Source organism: Geospiza fortis, unplaced genomic scaffold (genome assembly GCF_000277835.1).
Source record: "Geospiza fortis unplaced genomic scaffold, GeoFor_1.0 scaffold2, whole genome shotgun sequence".
Lineage (NCBI taxonomy): Eukaryota > Metazoa > Chordata > Aves > Passeriformes > Thraupidae > Geospiza > Geospiza fortis.
In genome coordinates this window covers 300,812-317,038 of record NW_005054366.1, presented here as the reverse complement: position 1 = coordinate 317,038, position 16,227 = coordinate 300,812, and the positions used below count along the sequence as shown (strand labels likewise).

Below are 16,227 nucleotides of genomic sequence, written 5' to 3'. Positions count from 1 at the left end.
TGGCTGTACACTCTGATATACTGTGTTAAAACAGAAATAAAGAACCAAGAGAAGAAGAAATATACCTTTTCCTCGGAAAACATGTACAAATTTTCCTCAGTGTTGCCATAATAAGGATTGTAAAAAACTGGGAATGGGGGGAAGAAGGGATGGCTGACCCTGTTGAGAAGATTTCAGTTTTTGAATTTGTAAATAAAACAGGAAAAAAAAATCTTGCCGGCTTCCTGACAGGCAGGGTGTGCGGTTTTCAGTCAGAGGAGCTGATTCAGTTGGTCTGGCTTTTGCAAGGGAACAACGAGAGGAATAAATTGCTCTGAGAGGGTGTAAAGAACTTTCCTTTCCTCTAGAAAAAGTTGAGCAAACATGGAGCTCTGAGTTGCATGGTTGAAATTTGGTGAGGCGTGGAAAGGACACTGGTTTTCAGCAAAGTATGATGTTTGTTCAGAGTGTTGTGAATTCAGGAGTAAGAGTTGCCACACTTTAAAGACACCTCTCAGTCGAACTGAGGTTTAAAGGAGCTGCAAGAAGCTTTATGAGGAGCGATCTTGGCGGTTCTCAATGCTGCCCCTTGCAGAGGATCTTCAAATACTCCCAGCCACACCTTGGTACCTTGTATCTTGCCTTGTAGGGTCTCTGTTGATATGCCCACTACAAGAGCACTTTGTTAAGACCAATTAAATGTATAATATTTTTATAATACTTGTGTTTTGGAAAAATCAATATGACCAGTTTCCCTTTGAAATGACAAGATGCCTGTTGTGCTGACAGAGTAGAACGCATTAGGAAGTGATGCTTTGTATCCTCTCAAGAGTAATGTGCTCTTGTTTTCTCTTAATCAGCAGGATGTTCTCCTGTATGTCAGATGTCTTAGTTGTTTTTGTGATCTCTATCAGAGAAGAGTGAGGGGGGAAAATGTCAGAGGAACAGAACAGGTTTAAAAGCTTTATAGCAGAGAAAGCCTGCAGCCCTGCATTTCTGTTTAAGTAAAAGTGGTAATCACCACCTTAGGGTTGGACACTTTGTGTTTATGTTTTGCTTTAAACAATAAATAAAAGAACAACTTGCCCTTCAGAAGAACATAATTCATAGCCTGTTGAAATACTCTGGAGCATAAGGGATATAATTAACCCTTTTCCCTTTAGCAGGGTTGTGTTTCAGAAGCAAGATGTCTAACATTATTTGCCAGTTCACTGAAGTAAGGATTTTTCAAGTTGATTGTCTGAAAATCAGACTTCTTCCTCCCTCCATTGCCTTCCCCTCCTTCCCTATTTTCTGAGCTTCAGTTTCCAAATTTGTAATAGGTCTAGTAGTGGTTGCCTTTAAAAAAAAACAAAACAAAACAACTTAAAAGTAGCTATTGAGAAGGAAAGCTTATTTCCCATCACTCTTGCTCAAGGCTATAGAGAATAGATCTTGGAAGTTCAGGCACTTATCCAGGCTTTTCAGAGAAATTTTTAAGAGATGCTTTTGATGCAGTGAAGGAAGAGCAAAGACTTGAAAGGACTGACAGCACAACCAGGATTTGGCTCAGTGCATGAACAAAACCTCTTCCCGTGATCCTTGAATGTTTTGCTTTACTGATCAGGTCTTGGGTAGCACAAATCAATTCTTAACTATTCCCTCAGATAGTTTTGGTATGATTCAGTGAAAACGGGCTGAAATAAGACAGAACCTGAAATGCTTCCAACTCTTTTCCCCATCTTGACTCTCCTTGAAGTCTGTGAATTAGTGTGAGAATGTGTCTGTAGCTCCCACCGGGTCAAATGGAGGTTGAGATAAAAATACTCATCTCTGTGTGTATTGTAATATTGATCGTGGTGTGGTAAATAATTCCTTGGCAGCAGGATTGCCAAGTCTGATGTTTTACACTTCATTTGTAAGTTCTGGTGCAGTCTTGATTCTGGCTCTGTGTTCAGACCTGCTTTTTGCTCTTTGATGGATATCTGCTTCATTACTTCCTTTTGACCAGCCTTTCCTTTCTGATAAACCATCATCCTTTGGATTGGTTTAGCTGCCTGGAACTCCCAGGGTCTGTTAGTCACAGTATTCTCTTTTTGTTGTGACATTTTAATAAATTAATGGTCTCCATGAAGACCCATTCCTGTTTCTCGCCTCTCCAGCATGGGTGTGCACCAGTTCACACCAAAACAAAGATTGCTTCCTGGGCTCTTTCTTTGTATTTCTTTGTTTTTATCTGTTCCATTGTACACATCTTTACACAGCGTTACCCAACACAGGACTTCCTGTCACTTAGGTCCTTCTTTGGGCACTCATGCTCTCCAACGGGGACTAGGAAGTTTTCTGTTAAAGGCAGTGTGGCCCTTTCACGCATCGGGGGTGGCTCTGAGTTCAGGACTTTGTCTGTGTCCTAAATTGCTGGTTAGCTGTGGAGGCAATGAGGAGACCGAGTCCTGGTTTCTGACTCTGAAGCTGAATGAAGCTGGCATGTGGTAAAGCAAAGCACTGTCGGCTCAGATGTGTTTTCTTAACATGGAACCAACTAGCCTTGCACAAATACCGTGGTTTTCTTTCACAACAGCGGCGCGGGGCCAGCCGAGCTGTCAGACGGGTGAGGCGAGGCCGAGGGCTGTCCGTCACCTCTGCTCCCACACCAGTTCACCTTCAAGCTGGCAGCTGGAAAGGACAGTGTTTTTGTCCAAATCCTTTTTACCTGTGCTTTTTTCCCCTCCTTTTACTTAATTTTTCTTTCTTTGGCTGGGTTTAAAGCTGTTTGGCCGTGGATGTGGCACTGTTACCCGGCGCGGTTGTGCCACCGAACACCCGCCCTGGCAGCACAGCTTGTGTTGGCAGGAGCTGCTTGGCTGATGGGACTTCATGTTGTTTGGGCAGGCAAATCAAAACTACAGGCAGAAGAATGCCTTTTTTGGGGTGGCTGTAGTGGCACAGTGGAGATTAGATTCTTCTTCTACCTCCCAGATTGGCAGCTGGTTTTGCTGTTGATGATGGTGGGGAAGGATGTGGGGTGCTATAATTAGTTGTGGGATTTCAGAGCTTGGAGAAACCTTCCTTGTGTCCGAAGGAAACAGTCTCACCAGAGTTTTTTTGAATGTAGTCTGGGTCCAGAGAGAGGTTTGCTTTGATGCAGTCATGTAGCCTAATTCTCAAGTCTTGTGAGCAGCTTCTGCCCATGTGTCAGTTTCCTTCTTGTCAGATATTCAGAATTATTTTTTGGGATGGTCCCTCTGAGGGATGGCAGCCATTGAGATCAGCTAATATTGGTTTGTCTGTCTTGCAGAATGTAAAGTGTCTGAATTGTTATCATGATAAAAAGGTTTCTGAATGCAATGAAACTAAAAAATATATCACTTAGGTTTATATATTTAGTAATGTATTACAGGGTTCATGTGGTTTTTTTGCTTCCCTTTGTCTAGTTCCTCCTTTCATCTGTTGCAGTGGATAAAGTTCACTGTTTAATTTTTAATCAAAGTTCTCTAAGGAAAGATTTCTTACTATAGGTTAATGATAAATATATTTTCTATAATAATTTAAATATTAAATAGTGCACATTTGTTAATACTTTACCAAAGAAACACACCTGCTCACAGGCTGAAGTTCCAGGTGTTCTAGTGCTAAACCACTTTTGACAGCAGTTGCTCATTCCACAGTTCCTCCAGGGAGGATATTTTTATTTTAATTCCATCAACCAGGTCATGGCAGTTAAGTTCTATTGCAGTTAAGAAAATCTGAGTCTGAAAACTTGTAGTGTGTTGTGTCCCCCTGCCCAAGATGAAAATTGCTTTTTGAGAGGATGAGATATTTTGAAATAGTGATCTTTCCAAAAATGGTGCATTTCAAGAATCAGTTCAGGTTAAACCTAGAAAAGCATTTAGATTTCCTTTTTCCTGGTGAATGCAACAAGCTAATTTTAATGATGACTTTAAAGTTGTGTGCCTGAGATAAATCTCGTTTTGTGTACATCCCTCTGTAGATGTCCACTATAAAAACAAAGCAAAACCTTTACTCAGTTGTTTTTCTCTCCTTGATGTTATCCATCTTTTCTGACTCAAATTTCTTCTAATTTTTTACATTATCTTCTTCATAATCAGAACAAATAGTGAAATAATATCAGGGAGCTGGGTACAGTTAGATTAAGTGTTTGTTCTTCATCTGTGCCTTTAGGTAGGAGAGGGGTGTGTATACAAGGTAAAGGGTAAAAACAGTGATGAAGACTTGAGCTCTCCATCTTGGCCTTGCCTTGATTTGTCTTTTGGAATAAATCTGTGCTGCTGCACATCCCAGTGAGGGGAGCAGGTTCCTGCAGCTGGGAGTGCCTAGAGCAGCATGCAGGTTTGATATTGCTGCTTGGTTTGTCCCTAGTCCCATCTCCTGCAACTTCCTGCATCCTCTTCCCCCCAAAGTCTTGCAACACCCTTCTTGCAACACTCTTCCCCCCAGTTTTGGCTGAGAAGGGGGGTGGAGTAGGTAATCCCTGATGAGGAGCTGCTGAATGAAAGGTGCCATGGATTTATTTGTCTCACCCTGTTGGACCCACTGCTTTCTCATGGGGGAATTTGTTAGAAATGCATCAGGGTAACCTGTTGCACCCCAGGCTCCCCAGAAGCACCTACCAGAGGGTGAATAGTAATTCTCCTGCTTGCTCTGCCATTCTAGTGCTCTTCTGATGAAAGTGGATATGGTGACAGGAATTGCCGTTGCCAAGCAATAGAATTTATCAGAGCCGGGCTGGTTAAATACCTGAACTGTTCTGCTCACCAGAATTCTGCTCATCATTCATCACCCACAGTGCATCTAGGCAGTGTCTAAAAACTGTGCATGAGGTTGGAAATCCAATGTTTTGGGCAGTATGTAAATGTAAAAGAGACAGTATGGGCTGAAATGTCACATTGAATGTAAGTGTGGGAAGTGGCTGGAAGTAAACCACTGTTGGCTCTTTTCTTTTTAACAAGTAATATATATTTAGGTTATTTTATTTTTTATTTTTACTGTTTTACAGTAAGGTTCAATCAATTGCTGATGACTATTTTTACTGTTTTACAGTAAGGTTCATCAATTGCTGATGAGAACATCTGCATAGATATGTTGAAAATCTTATCCTCAAACTTCCCTTGTATTTTCAGAGAAATGAAACTCCTGGAGTCCTAGTGGTTGACTGTGCCTAAAGAGCTCTGGTTTCCCATGCTTAGCCTTGTTTATCTGGCAGCTTCTCACCTGTGTGCATTAAGGATGTTTTGTTTGAGGAGGGACTCATCTTGAGTGGTATCACAGGGGTGTTTGGTTCTCTTTTTCCATGGTTATTGTGCTGTGATGCCTTGGAGACAATAAATACCGTGTGAACGCTGCCCTCGTGGAACAAAGGACACTTCCCTTGCTTGGGCTGGGTTTGTGATAATAAAAGCGAGTCAGAAGCATCCAATTCACCAGAAAAGTGAGTTCACATAGGAACTGGTGTAGCTACTTTGGTTTGCATTTGCCTTAAATTGTGTTCTGGTGCAAGTGCTTTTGGTTGATAAGGCCTAAACTACATTACCTTGTCTCTGGTGCCAGCCCACGTGTTTTACCTTGTATTTGGAGAGGAAGGTTCTTTTTTCAGTCTAGTTAGCTCATGGCTGGAAAGCCCCACAGCACCTGCATATATGTAATTTAATACCTTTACAGCCCTTTTTGGGGATTGCAAGTTGGTCATATTTTAACTGCCTTGAGAAAGCAGGTTACAGCATGACCTATGTGATTTTTAAGCTGTGTAGCTGCCATGTGAAGGGAGGGGTGGGAGAGCTCCCTGTTCTGTTAAATGAAGTTTGATAGCATTAACTTTTTCTTCTGTTCAGTTAGATCATTATTTTTTTTTTAGCACCATGTTAAATTTCTAATTTGTTGGAAATAAGGGACTAATGGAAGTCTTAGTTCAGTTTGTTAAAACAGAAACATTGCTGTGGAAGGCCAGAGAATGTGGGATTTCTGTGTTTGATTGCTTAAGGGCTGGTTAGCACAGCATAGCAGGGCCCTATGTTGCATATTGTTAGGAGCAATTGCATCAGACTTGTAATTTTTCTGTGGATCTATGACTCACTATTAAATCCTTTGTTGACCATTATGGATGCAATCGTACGTTATGATATTTTTTGTCAGTTGGCTTCTAATGAAGCCTGAATGATCTGGCCTGATTATCCAGCCATTTTTGGAAAATAATAATACTAAACAAATTCCCCAAAAGCTTTTAAAGAGTGACAGCTTTCCTGGATTACTGCAGGGTGGCAGCCTGGCAGGCAACTAAGGGCATGGTAAAGTCTTCCTGAATGTGAGTTGCTGAGCCCAGCCACATGATGAATTTTCATTCTGGAAGAATTTGGCTGCTTATCCCAGCTACCAAAGTGTATATCCCATAGGTTTCTGTCAGCCAGTTGCTGAGTCACTTGGATGTGCAGACAACTGTTTTAAAAACAAATAAATAAAATCGTGCACACAACTATTTTTTTAAGGTGGAAAGAACAGTCCCCAGGAGAGACAATTTTTGCTAAGCTCTATTGTCATCACAGATTGTGAAACATAAATTCAGTGTTATAAACAGCTTGTAATTTCAGTCTTCCATTTTTGCTTTAGCAGGCATTAGACTGAAGCTGCTGGCATTGGGTTTAAACATTATTAGCACCATTAAAAAAGTGTTGTGCTCTCATAGTTATTGATCATGATGTGCCACCTACTCACTTGTATGTTACGTATTTTGTGTAGAATGGCACGTGCTCATTTTGTGATGCTGTCAGGGAAGCGATGGTGTGGGATGAGAAAAGGTGCAGAGGTTTGAAGTCTGTCTCCTGTGGGGAGGGGGCTCATCTTTAGTGATTTAGGCATTACCTGCTTTCTTCTGCAGTTTTTGTTGTTGTTTGGCCATTTTCTCACAAAATCGACCAGGCTGTGACTCTGCAGTGTTGCAGGGAATGCTCCTGGAATTGCATTTAGCTGGTGTTTCTAACAGCTTTCCCTTGCCTATAAATGCACAGGAGCAGCTCACCAGGGGTTGGAATACTCAGCTCCAGCCACGGTAATGTTCAAGCAATGGCTTTCAGTGGTTCACACCTACAGGGTGTTAATGGGTGAGGAGTTTGCTGCTGAGGTTCATCTTCCAGTTAGCAGAAACTCTTACAGGCATTGCCCATAACCTGGGCAGTACAGTTCAGGGTTAGAAGTTTGCTGCCTCTTTTCCTGGCTTTGATAGCTGGGGGTTCTGGGCTGGATGTTATCCTCCCTCCATTCCTGCCCTGTGCACCCATGGGGATGAGCAGGAATCCGTGCCAGCCGAGGCACTGATGTGCTATTTCAGCAGCAGGAGGTAATGGATGTGGCTTCACAGGAACCCCTGAGGGATGTGGTATATCAGAGCAGCCTTGGTCAGAGAGGATTAATTTGGGGATGACTTGTCATGAGGATGCTTTCACATGAGCTGGGCTAATTCTAGACCTCCTTGCTCTGGTGAGCTGCGTAGAGAAGGTATCAATCAGTGTTATTAAAGGGATACAGTTCATTTTGTTGGCTCCATTTTTGCTAAGCTGCTGTTCCTGTTGATATTCAAAGTAAAATGTTGGCAGAAAGAACCCAAGCGAGATGCGGGACAAAAACGTGATTTATTCTGAAATTTTATTTGTGTAAACTTATGGGGAAGTTGGAGGAAGTTCATGGAAAGCAACAATGCCAGAGATATCTTTAGCCAATGAGAGCTGAAAATTGCAAGAGCAAAAAGGCAGAGACAGTTTGAGTTTGTGATGTGGGTTGTCGCCCTTTTGTGTGTTATTTTTGTGAATGTTTTGTTCTGGTCAGTGTGGTAACACAGTGGCCCTTGGATTTGGAATATATAGTTAGTAGAGTGGCAGAAGAGAAGATTGAAGTAGGATGTGTGTATTTTTCTAAGGGCTGTGGGAGACAAGGAAAATGTGTGTGGAGAAGGGGAATCTAGTTGCCTTTTAAAGTATCTGCACCAGATTTGATTGGCCTCTTGTGACACCACTTTTTCCTTCCAAATCTGGGTGAAAATAATTCTGTAAAAGGTTGATAGGAGTGATGAGTAGTATGAGGTAAATTAATGATAATAGATTATGTTTCTCAGAAATTACAAGCTACATTGCAATATAATCTCCAGTCCCGTGAGTGTTTTGAAGATCGTAGTGGTGTGGCTTTGTCCTCCAAAGCTTAACATGTAATTAAATGAAAAAAAACCCCAAGCCCTCTTTCTTGGCCTTAGATATATTATGAAGAATGTTCTCAGGACTTATATTCAAATGGAAACAGTGGGGTTTTGTTTGGATTTGAGTATTCCCTTTCATGTTTTGAAAGCCAAAGATGGCAGCGTTGTGCTAGTGCTGGAAATACAGAAGTTGAAATTCAATTATGGTCTTGCTTAGCAAAATCTAAAATTATTGACATTTTCTGGGTCGTGGGGTGCCTTTTATCTATCCCCTCCTCACCTTGAGAGCTGTAGCTTCATAAAATCTTGGTAAATGTAAAGAGGTTTATGTAGCATATTCAGGGAAGAGAAATAGTTCAGTGGGTAGGGAAGCAGCTTGAATCGTGATGTAGATTTAGTTCCCTCCTTGTTACTGGTTCTGACATCCCAAGAGGTAACACAGAAGCTGGCTTCCCTGGGAAGAGATCTAGTGATTGATGTGACACATACAGGATAGGTGAGCTTAGAGAGTACAGAAATTTTGTGGGAGGCTGTGTAAGTACATTAAAGACACTAAAATATATATCTCATTCATAGTGTCACTACGGAGGCAAAACCAAGAGCTCAGTGGGTGGTGGAATCCTGTGTTAATGTAAAGTGTCATAAGCAATCTCTCCAACCACTGATTTCTGTGAACTCCACATTTAATTTCTTCTTTGCAGAGTATGCAATTAAAGAATCCTGAGACTTCAGTAGTAATTTTTTTTTCCTTACGTCTGCAAATGGTGCAACTGTACTGAAACTTTTCATGGGCTCGAAGGGAAATTGTGGTTGCTAAGCTGTTCCTTCTCAGACTTTCTAGCTTTGCCTTCCATGTCATTGAAACTACAGGAACAAAGAAGCCTTAGGCCCAGGCCGTGGGCTGCAGTGACTCTCTGGTCAGTGATGACTGAGTAACACTTAAGAGTATTTTTTAAGGGCTATATGATAGTCCTGATTGCTTCCTTAAAAGATGCATAGTTTGTAGGAATAAGAATGAAGAGAGATATTAAGGTCAAGTTATGCTTTCCCCTGTTTCTAGAGTGTATGGGCATCACATTTTCAGACCATTCCTTCTATTTTCAGTCATGCCCTTCTCCTTCTCTTCTGAGCAATGACAGTCATATAGGATAGAGGCTTCTTATAAACCTGATGATTGGCTTTATCCTAAGTCCAGTTCCTTTTTCCTAACATCATTCAACCTTTTAGTGTCTTCAAGGAATTTTTTCAGAGCCCTAAGTTTTTTTCCAGTGTGCTAGACAAGCCCTCCATTGAGTTGATCCAGTAGATAGTAAACATGTCAGTATGCAGCCCGTGGTACATTATGCAGATCTAAATCCACTCAGTGCAATAAACATGTTTTGTTGTTGTTAGAGAGGGATGGGAACTCTGGAGATGCTTGCCTGAAAAGGGATGTGCTGCATGCTGGGAATCTGGGATGAGGGCAGCTGGACCACAGCCACGTTCAGTAGCTGTTTTGGACTCTATCTTTATAAGGACCTGCCATAGATTAAAACTAAAAAACACATGATGAAAAGGAAGTGGCTCTGTTGGGAATAAATAACAACACTGTTCAGAAGATGTGCTGATCTCCCAGAAAGACCCACAGCTCTGAGCTGACATTACTGGGGGGTGATGTGGTCAGGCCTCTTTCATTAGAGCAGTTTGGGAGAGAGCAATGTTCTGCACTCAGTAACATCAGCTCTCTGCTGACCAGAGAGCAGCAGTAGCTGCCTGGGAAAGCCAACCTCTTCTTGGAGTGGAGTGTGCTCAGAAAAGCCATTATTGGCAAAGTGAGCTGCGGTGGTGTAAGCAAGCTACTCTCTAAAAGTAGAACCAGCCACAATTGAGTTCTTGTATTAAGCCTTGTAGTTCTTTCTTTGTGTGGGAATTCATCCAGCGCTGATGGTAACACACTGTGCTTGTTACCAGCTGTGCAGAATTTCAGGGTAGATGAGAAGTTGAGCAACCTCATGCCCTCCCTTAAAAAAGAACCCTTTGGAACCTTGTGGATCACAGACTTGGCCCTCAGAATGGATGTTACAACCCCTGGACAGGAAAACAATATGGAATTAAAACAATTTCTGCACCTTTATTGCTTGTTTTCAGCAACCAGTGTCAAGGGATGCTCTTTGTAAAATGGAAACACTGAAGGTCTCCTCATTTGAGATTAACTTTGCATCTCTACTGTGAAGTAAAAAAAACAGTTCTCACAGAAGCAAAGTAAGAAGGGAGAAAATAAAGGGAAATCAGAAATTAGAAAAAAGGTGAGTGTGAGCTGATATTGAGGTTGCTGGTGAGATGCTCATGGCAGGCTGTCTATCCTCATTCTTGTTTCAGAGATGTAAAAGACTGCTCAGGCTGAACAAGTCTCTGTTGCTAGGGAAAGCCTGACCCAGCTGGGGTAGACTTGTGTTGAAAAGGCCTTAGGATTGTGAAAGGGATGTGCTGGATTGACTCAGAGCTGCCTTGGTGCAGCTTTGTCTGAGACCTTTTGGTGTTGGGAGAGCTGGGTAGTAGTGGTTGCTCCATCTTTAATTTCTGGCTAGTTGAGAGGCTATTGGGAGTGTGCAGTGCAGTACAGCCTTCTGATATCATCCAAAAAATTAAAGGATCAAAGGCAAGGCTTAAAATGTCAAGGAGTGTGGCTTTTTCAAGAGAAACATACGTAGTTGTGATTCTTTAGAACTTCTAAATGGAGCAACACAAAACTTTTAACTACACCATGATGAAATTGCTTCTTGTAGGAGATGAATCCTTCTCTTATTAAAACCAGTGAGTGTGTGAGCTGTCAGTGCTGCCCACGAACACCTTGGTATTGATAGTGAATTAGCTGTGATGAATTTATATCCAGCTGGATACAGCAAGCAGAAGTTGCAGTGTTTGGTGAATGTTGAACAGAAAGCCCTCTGCTGCTTTGTCTGTGCTAGCATGAGATTTTGCAGAAAGAAAGAAAGGGTTCCTTCCAAACACTGAAGGGCAGCAGCCAAGTCCTTTCAGCAGTCACTGGTGACCTGAAGTAACTGGTGGATATAGGAAAAGAGTGAGGAGCTGCTGTGTGGAGTAAATGACTGTTTGTAAATAGATGGTGATGAGATAGCAGGTGTTTCTCAAGGTGACAAGGCAGCTCTGCATGTCAAAATGGTTTTAATGATCCAAGGGAGCTTTGGCAAATCATAGTTAAGGTCGGGAGGAATCTGCTGGATCACTAGAGTCTGTGACACAGCTTGTTTGGAGCCTGCCCAGCCTGTCCTCAGCAGTGGTGCTGTGTGTGTGTGTTCACAGCCCCAGCTCTGCTCCCAGCCAGGGCACCACTTACACAGAGACTTGCCAGGAGGCTCTGCCAGATCAAGGAGCATTAATTACTCTTGTCGTATGAACCTGTTACGTGCAATCACTTTTCCTGGTAGTTCATTGACCCCATCTCAGTTACATGAGCAGGCTTGGATCTGTCCTCTGACTAGGAATGGGCTGCAGATCGTCTGGATGACTGGGGTGTGGAGTGGGGATTTCTATTGCCTTTGGAAGCTTATATGCCCTGCAGTTTGCCCGTGGGATGCTCCCAGAAAAAAAAGAGCACAACAGGGCTTCTTGTTGGATACCAGGCAGAGCTCAGGACTTCTGGACTAAAGAGCTGTTTCCAGGGAAGCATTTGTGTTTGTACAGACTGCATTGCTTCACTTAGGTATTTTACCATATTGGGAAGTTATCTTTTAAACAAATAAACAAGTTTGTCTTTAAAGAACAAATTTCTGACTCTGAATTAGGTACTTGGTTTAGGCCGAGTCTGATAAATGATAGGCAGTTTAAGGAAAGGCTTGGAAATCTGTAGGCAGCTGAATGAAAACAGCATGAATCTGACTATTGGTAATTATCCTGGGTGTTTATAATCTACCCAGAACTAGCGGGGCTGGGTCATAAACAGCTGTTGAATTTTTATGTTCTGTTAGCGAGCAAAATAAATACATAATAGTTAATTTCCAGTTCTGAATTAAATGTAAAACAAAGGCAAGTTATCCTAGTCATATTAAAAAAGTTCTCCAAACTGGAATATCCAAAACTGTTAAATGGAGTATAAATGCTCTAAAGAGCATTTTCTGTGCACTTCATTGTGTCTGACAGACCAGTTTATATTGTGAGTCCATATACGCTTTCTCTCAAATGGCATCCAAAGAAAACACAGCACAGCCAGATGGAAATTGGAGTTGACTATGAGCTCTGATTAATTTGTTTTTCATATAATCCTTTTCAAGGCAGAGAGAAAAACGTGAGAAAAATATGATGTATTGTGGTATAATTAACTCTGGTGAACAATGTGAACTTAAAAGAAATTTCTTTTAAAAAATATCTAGTTTAATGGGAACTGATTTTTCCAAGTGTCAGGATGGCCCACGATGCTTGTCCTATTTCACATGTGTGTCTCTGCAGTTCTCATTATATGTGTAAAGTTCTGCAAAACATAACTCACTAGATGAACTAATAAGTTCTTAAATCAGCGATGTCAACAGCCACTCATCTGTGATCAATTCCTAATGTGGGACCCCACTGGACTTCATCCTTTTCCATACTTGAGGGGATGATGTTTCACAACTGAGGCAAGTGAGCGCATGCTTTTGCCATAAAGCTCTAGAAATTTCATTGATTTATAAAAGCATTAAATATCTAAAATTAAGTAACTTTTGAGCTGAAACAAACATAAAGCTAAAAGCAATATGACTTTGAAAGGCCAGCCTCAAACAGAGACATGAACAGATATATAATGCTTTAGTTAACGGTTGCTGCCATTTCTCTTACAAATTGTTCTTTAGGGTATTGTAACTCAGCTGTTTTTAAACCCATCACTCTGGAACCTTGCCTGCAAAATGTCAGCACAAGTGCAAATTTTATTTCTTTAACAAAATAAAGGGCTTGGAGCAGTTAGGCTTTCTAAACTTTTATGGCAGGAAAATAAATTCTGCTACTTTTGCTTTGCCATAGCAGGAGCCATACTGCTCACCTTGGCCTGCCAGCAGGCAGAGATGGAAGCCAGAAGGGTTTAATGGGGGACACTGTGTGTGTTTTAACTTGCCTTTTCAAAACAAGAGAAGCCCACTGTCAGAGTGTAAATACCCTTTGGGCAGAGGGCACAGTCCCTAGGGTGGATGGAGGGTTCGTGGCTTTAGAAGATCATTTCTGAAGTTGAAAGCAAGATGTGGTTACCAGCTCATAAAGGAATTTAATGAGGCTGGAGGTTGTTTTTCCTAGAGGTTCAGGGGAGAACCCCTCACTTCTTCTGCGCTAACCAGTGCATCGCTTATCAGGTCTATACCTCGGAGTTCTTTCTTGTTCTCCCTCTTCTATCTGGCTTCTAAAGCTGGGTGGTGCCAACCCATTCAGCCTTTTTAATGTTTTCCTGAAGTTCAAGCCTTGACACATATTCCAGCAGTAGAGTCCAATTTTTCTGAAATCAGTATGTACAAAAATGGAGATTTCCTGTCTCAGTGCTCATGGGGACCAAGCATTCCTGGTGGTGCATTAGTCTTGGTGTTTATGATTTTTTTTTGAAAGTCTAAGGAATGAACTTTCTTGCACATAGCTACTTGAGTGCAGCAAGTCACATTTAATAGCCTTTGCTTTCAGCTTGAATCTTTACAGAAGGAAGATTAGGTAATAGTTTGTGTAGAAACATCTGTTTCCTAACAAAGATCTCACCCTATTTTATTTTTTTATGCTGTCCCTCTAACCAGAAAGTCCTTTAGTCTTTAAAAGACTTAGAAGTCTTTAAGTCCTTGTTGGGTATTAGAGTTGCTGTGGTTTTAGCATGCTCATGCTCTGGATCCTTTGTTAGCTTAAGTTATTAGCCTTAGATAAGTGTTGTGGGATGGAAGGACTGCTTTCTATTGTCAGTGCAATTTCTGAATCTCTGGACAATTTGTCTGGGTTAGAATTTAAGTTTTTTGGCTCCAGTGCTTGTTTAGACCTTTCCCTTGTCTGAGGAAAAGATGTTTTTAAAATAATTAAGCCTAGCATGCATTAAAAGAGAACCTTTCCACAAAATTGAATTGCTTGGTGTTTATTTGAGTTTTGGGTTGCTTAAATAAATAGGCATTTTGCTTTGTTTGCTTACAAGCAACTTAGTATCTCTAATGGGGAATCTTTTTTCCATGTTTTCCAAAGAAGACCAGCTCTGAGGGTTTTGAAGAACAACGGCTCTCTACACTCTGTAGTTCTTTGTTTTACATCCAAGTGGATTGTATATGTCTAAATATTACGTTGTTAACACACGTCTTCCAGCCCCTTTAATGTTGTTATTGTGATGTGTCTCTAATATGGAAAAACTTAATACATTGATTTATTAGGGAATAATCCTTTTGGTCATTGTTTTCTTGAGAGTTCATAGAGTTCAATCTGCTGTTTTCAAGGGAAGATTCTTCACTGTGATGTTCTTGTAAATAAATTTATCCTGTGTTTCTTAGAACTCAAGAGACTTTTTTATGTCTTGGTGCCAAAATTAGTGAAACTTGGTTTACTGGAACATGCAAACAGGAATTCAGTGCTGTAAGTCCAAGCACTTTGTTTTCTTCCCAGTCACAGAGCAGGAAGTGCTGACCAGCTTTCTGTGGATTTAGTGTTGTTGCTGACCTACTGCAAGACTAGTATTCCAAGAATTAGGGCTTGTTTGGTGTGTGACCCTGGAAAGAAAGAGTGATTTGAGGCCAAAGTTGTAATTTTCTGGGAAATGCCCTCTTTGTGTGCATGTGTCTTAAGTGGGGTGGGGAGTGAATTAGTAATGTGATGACCAGTGGATCACTTTCTGTTTTACCTGACTGGTTTGAAGGGAAGTGGCTCAAACCCTGCTCTGGACACACATTCATGATCTAATTTGAAGCAGGGTGTGCAAATGCGTTTGGTTTACCTTTGTATTCCTCAGTGTAATGCAGCTCTTGTCATCAGCAGTAATAAACCAACATTTCTGTGTGCTGCAGAGTATAGGGAGAGCTGCCATCCCTGTGCTGCTCCTGGTAGTGGTTAGTGTGATAGGTTAAATGAAATGAAGGTTCAATGTAAATCAAGCACTCCTTTTCAACCTAATTAAAAGTTAGAAACCTTATGGCCATCAGAATATCCTTCTTGCCTTCCAGTTTCAAAAGGTTTAGGAATGCCTTATTTACTAACTTTCTTCCTCCTTTTGCATTTCAGTTTGCGGGCCAAACGTCGACATTCGCAACGACATCCACGAGCTGAAGCGCCTGGAGAACTGCACGGTGATCGAGGGCTTCCTGCAGATCCTGCTCATCTCCAAAGCGGAGGATTACCGCAACTTCCGCTTCCCAAAGCTCACTGTCATCACTGACTACTTGCTGCTGTTCCGTGTGGCAGGCTTGGAAAGCCTCAGTGATCTCTTCCCCAACCTCACAGTCATTCGTGGCAGGAACCTCTTCTACAACTATGCCTTGGTCATCTTTGAAATGACGAATCTTAAAGAGATCGGGCTCCACAACCTGAGGAACATCACCCGCGGGGCCATCCGGATTGAGAAGAACTCTGACCTGTGTTACCTCTCCACAGTGGACTGGTCTCTCATCCTAGATGCAGTGTCCAATAACTACATCGTTGGGAATAAGCCTCCAAAGGAATGTGGGGACTTGTGTCCGGGAACAATGGAAGAGAAGCCATTGTGTGAGAAGACATCTATTAACAATGAGTACAACTACCGCTGCTGGACCACCAACCACTGCCAGAAAAGTAAGATTTGAGGAGATATCCTGTTTTTGTTACCTCTTTTGAAGTAAATGCTTAGTTTTGTGGTTTTATTTTAAGCTCTTCAGCAACTGAAACTCTTATTCTAGTTGTGTATAGTTTGCATGAGTTACCCAGTTGCCACACAAATAGATTCTTCCCCTATCAGTAAAGGTTTGTCTCACTTAAATTAAAAATAAAAAGAGAAAACAACAAATCAGCAACTGTAAAACGAACTCCAACAAACTCCCTGAGTTACTTCCTCATTGAGAAGGTGGAAAGTGTAAGTATGGAACCAATGCCATTGTAGCAGAGCTGGAGGCAGCTTTACCTGC

The 16,227-nt window shown here is 41.5% G+C and overlaps 1 protein-coding gene across 2 annotated transcripts in view; it reads left to right on the top strand.

Moving 5' to 3' along the window:
• The window catches only part of IGF1R (insulin like growth factor 1 receptor), a 170,488-nt gene that overhangs the window by 14,371 nt on the left and 139,890 nt on the right, over positions 1-16,227 (top strand). For both annotated transcript variants that reach the window (XM_005424221.2, XM_005424222.2), the window contains exon 2: positions 15,353-15,898. In XM_005424221.2, coding sequence (XP_005424278.2) covers positions 15,353-15,898 — 546 coding nt within the window. The remainder of the gene's footprint in view (positions 1-15,352; positions 15,899-16,227) is intronic.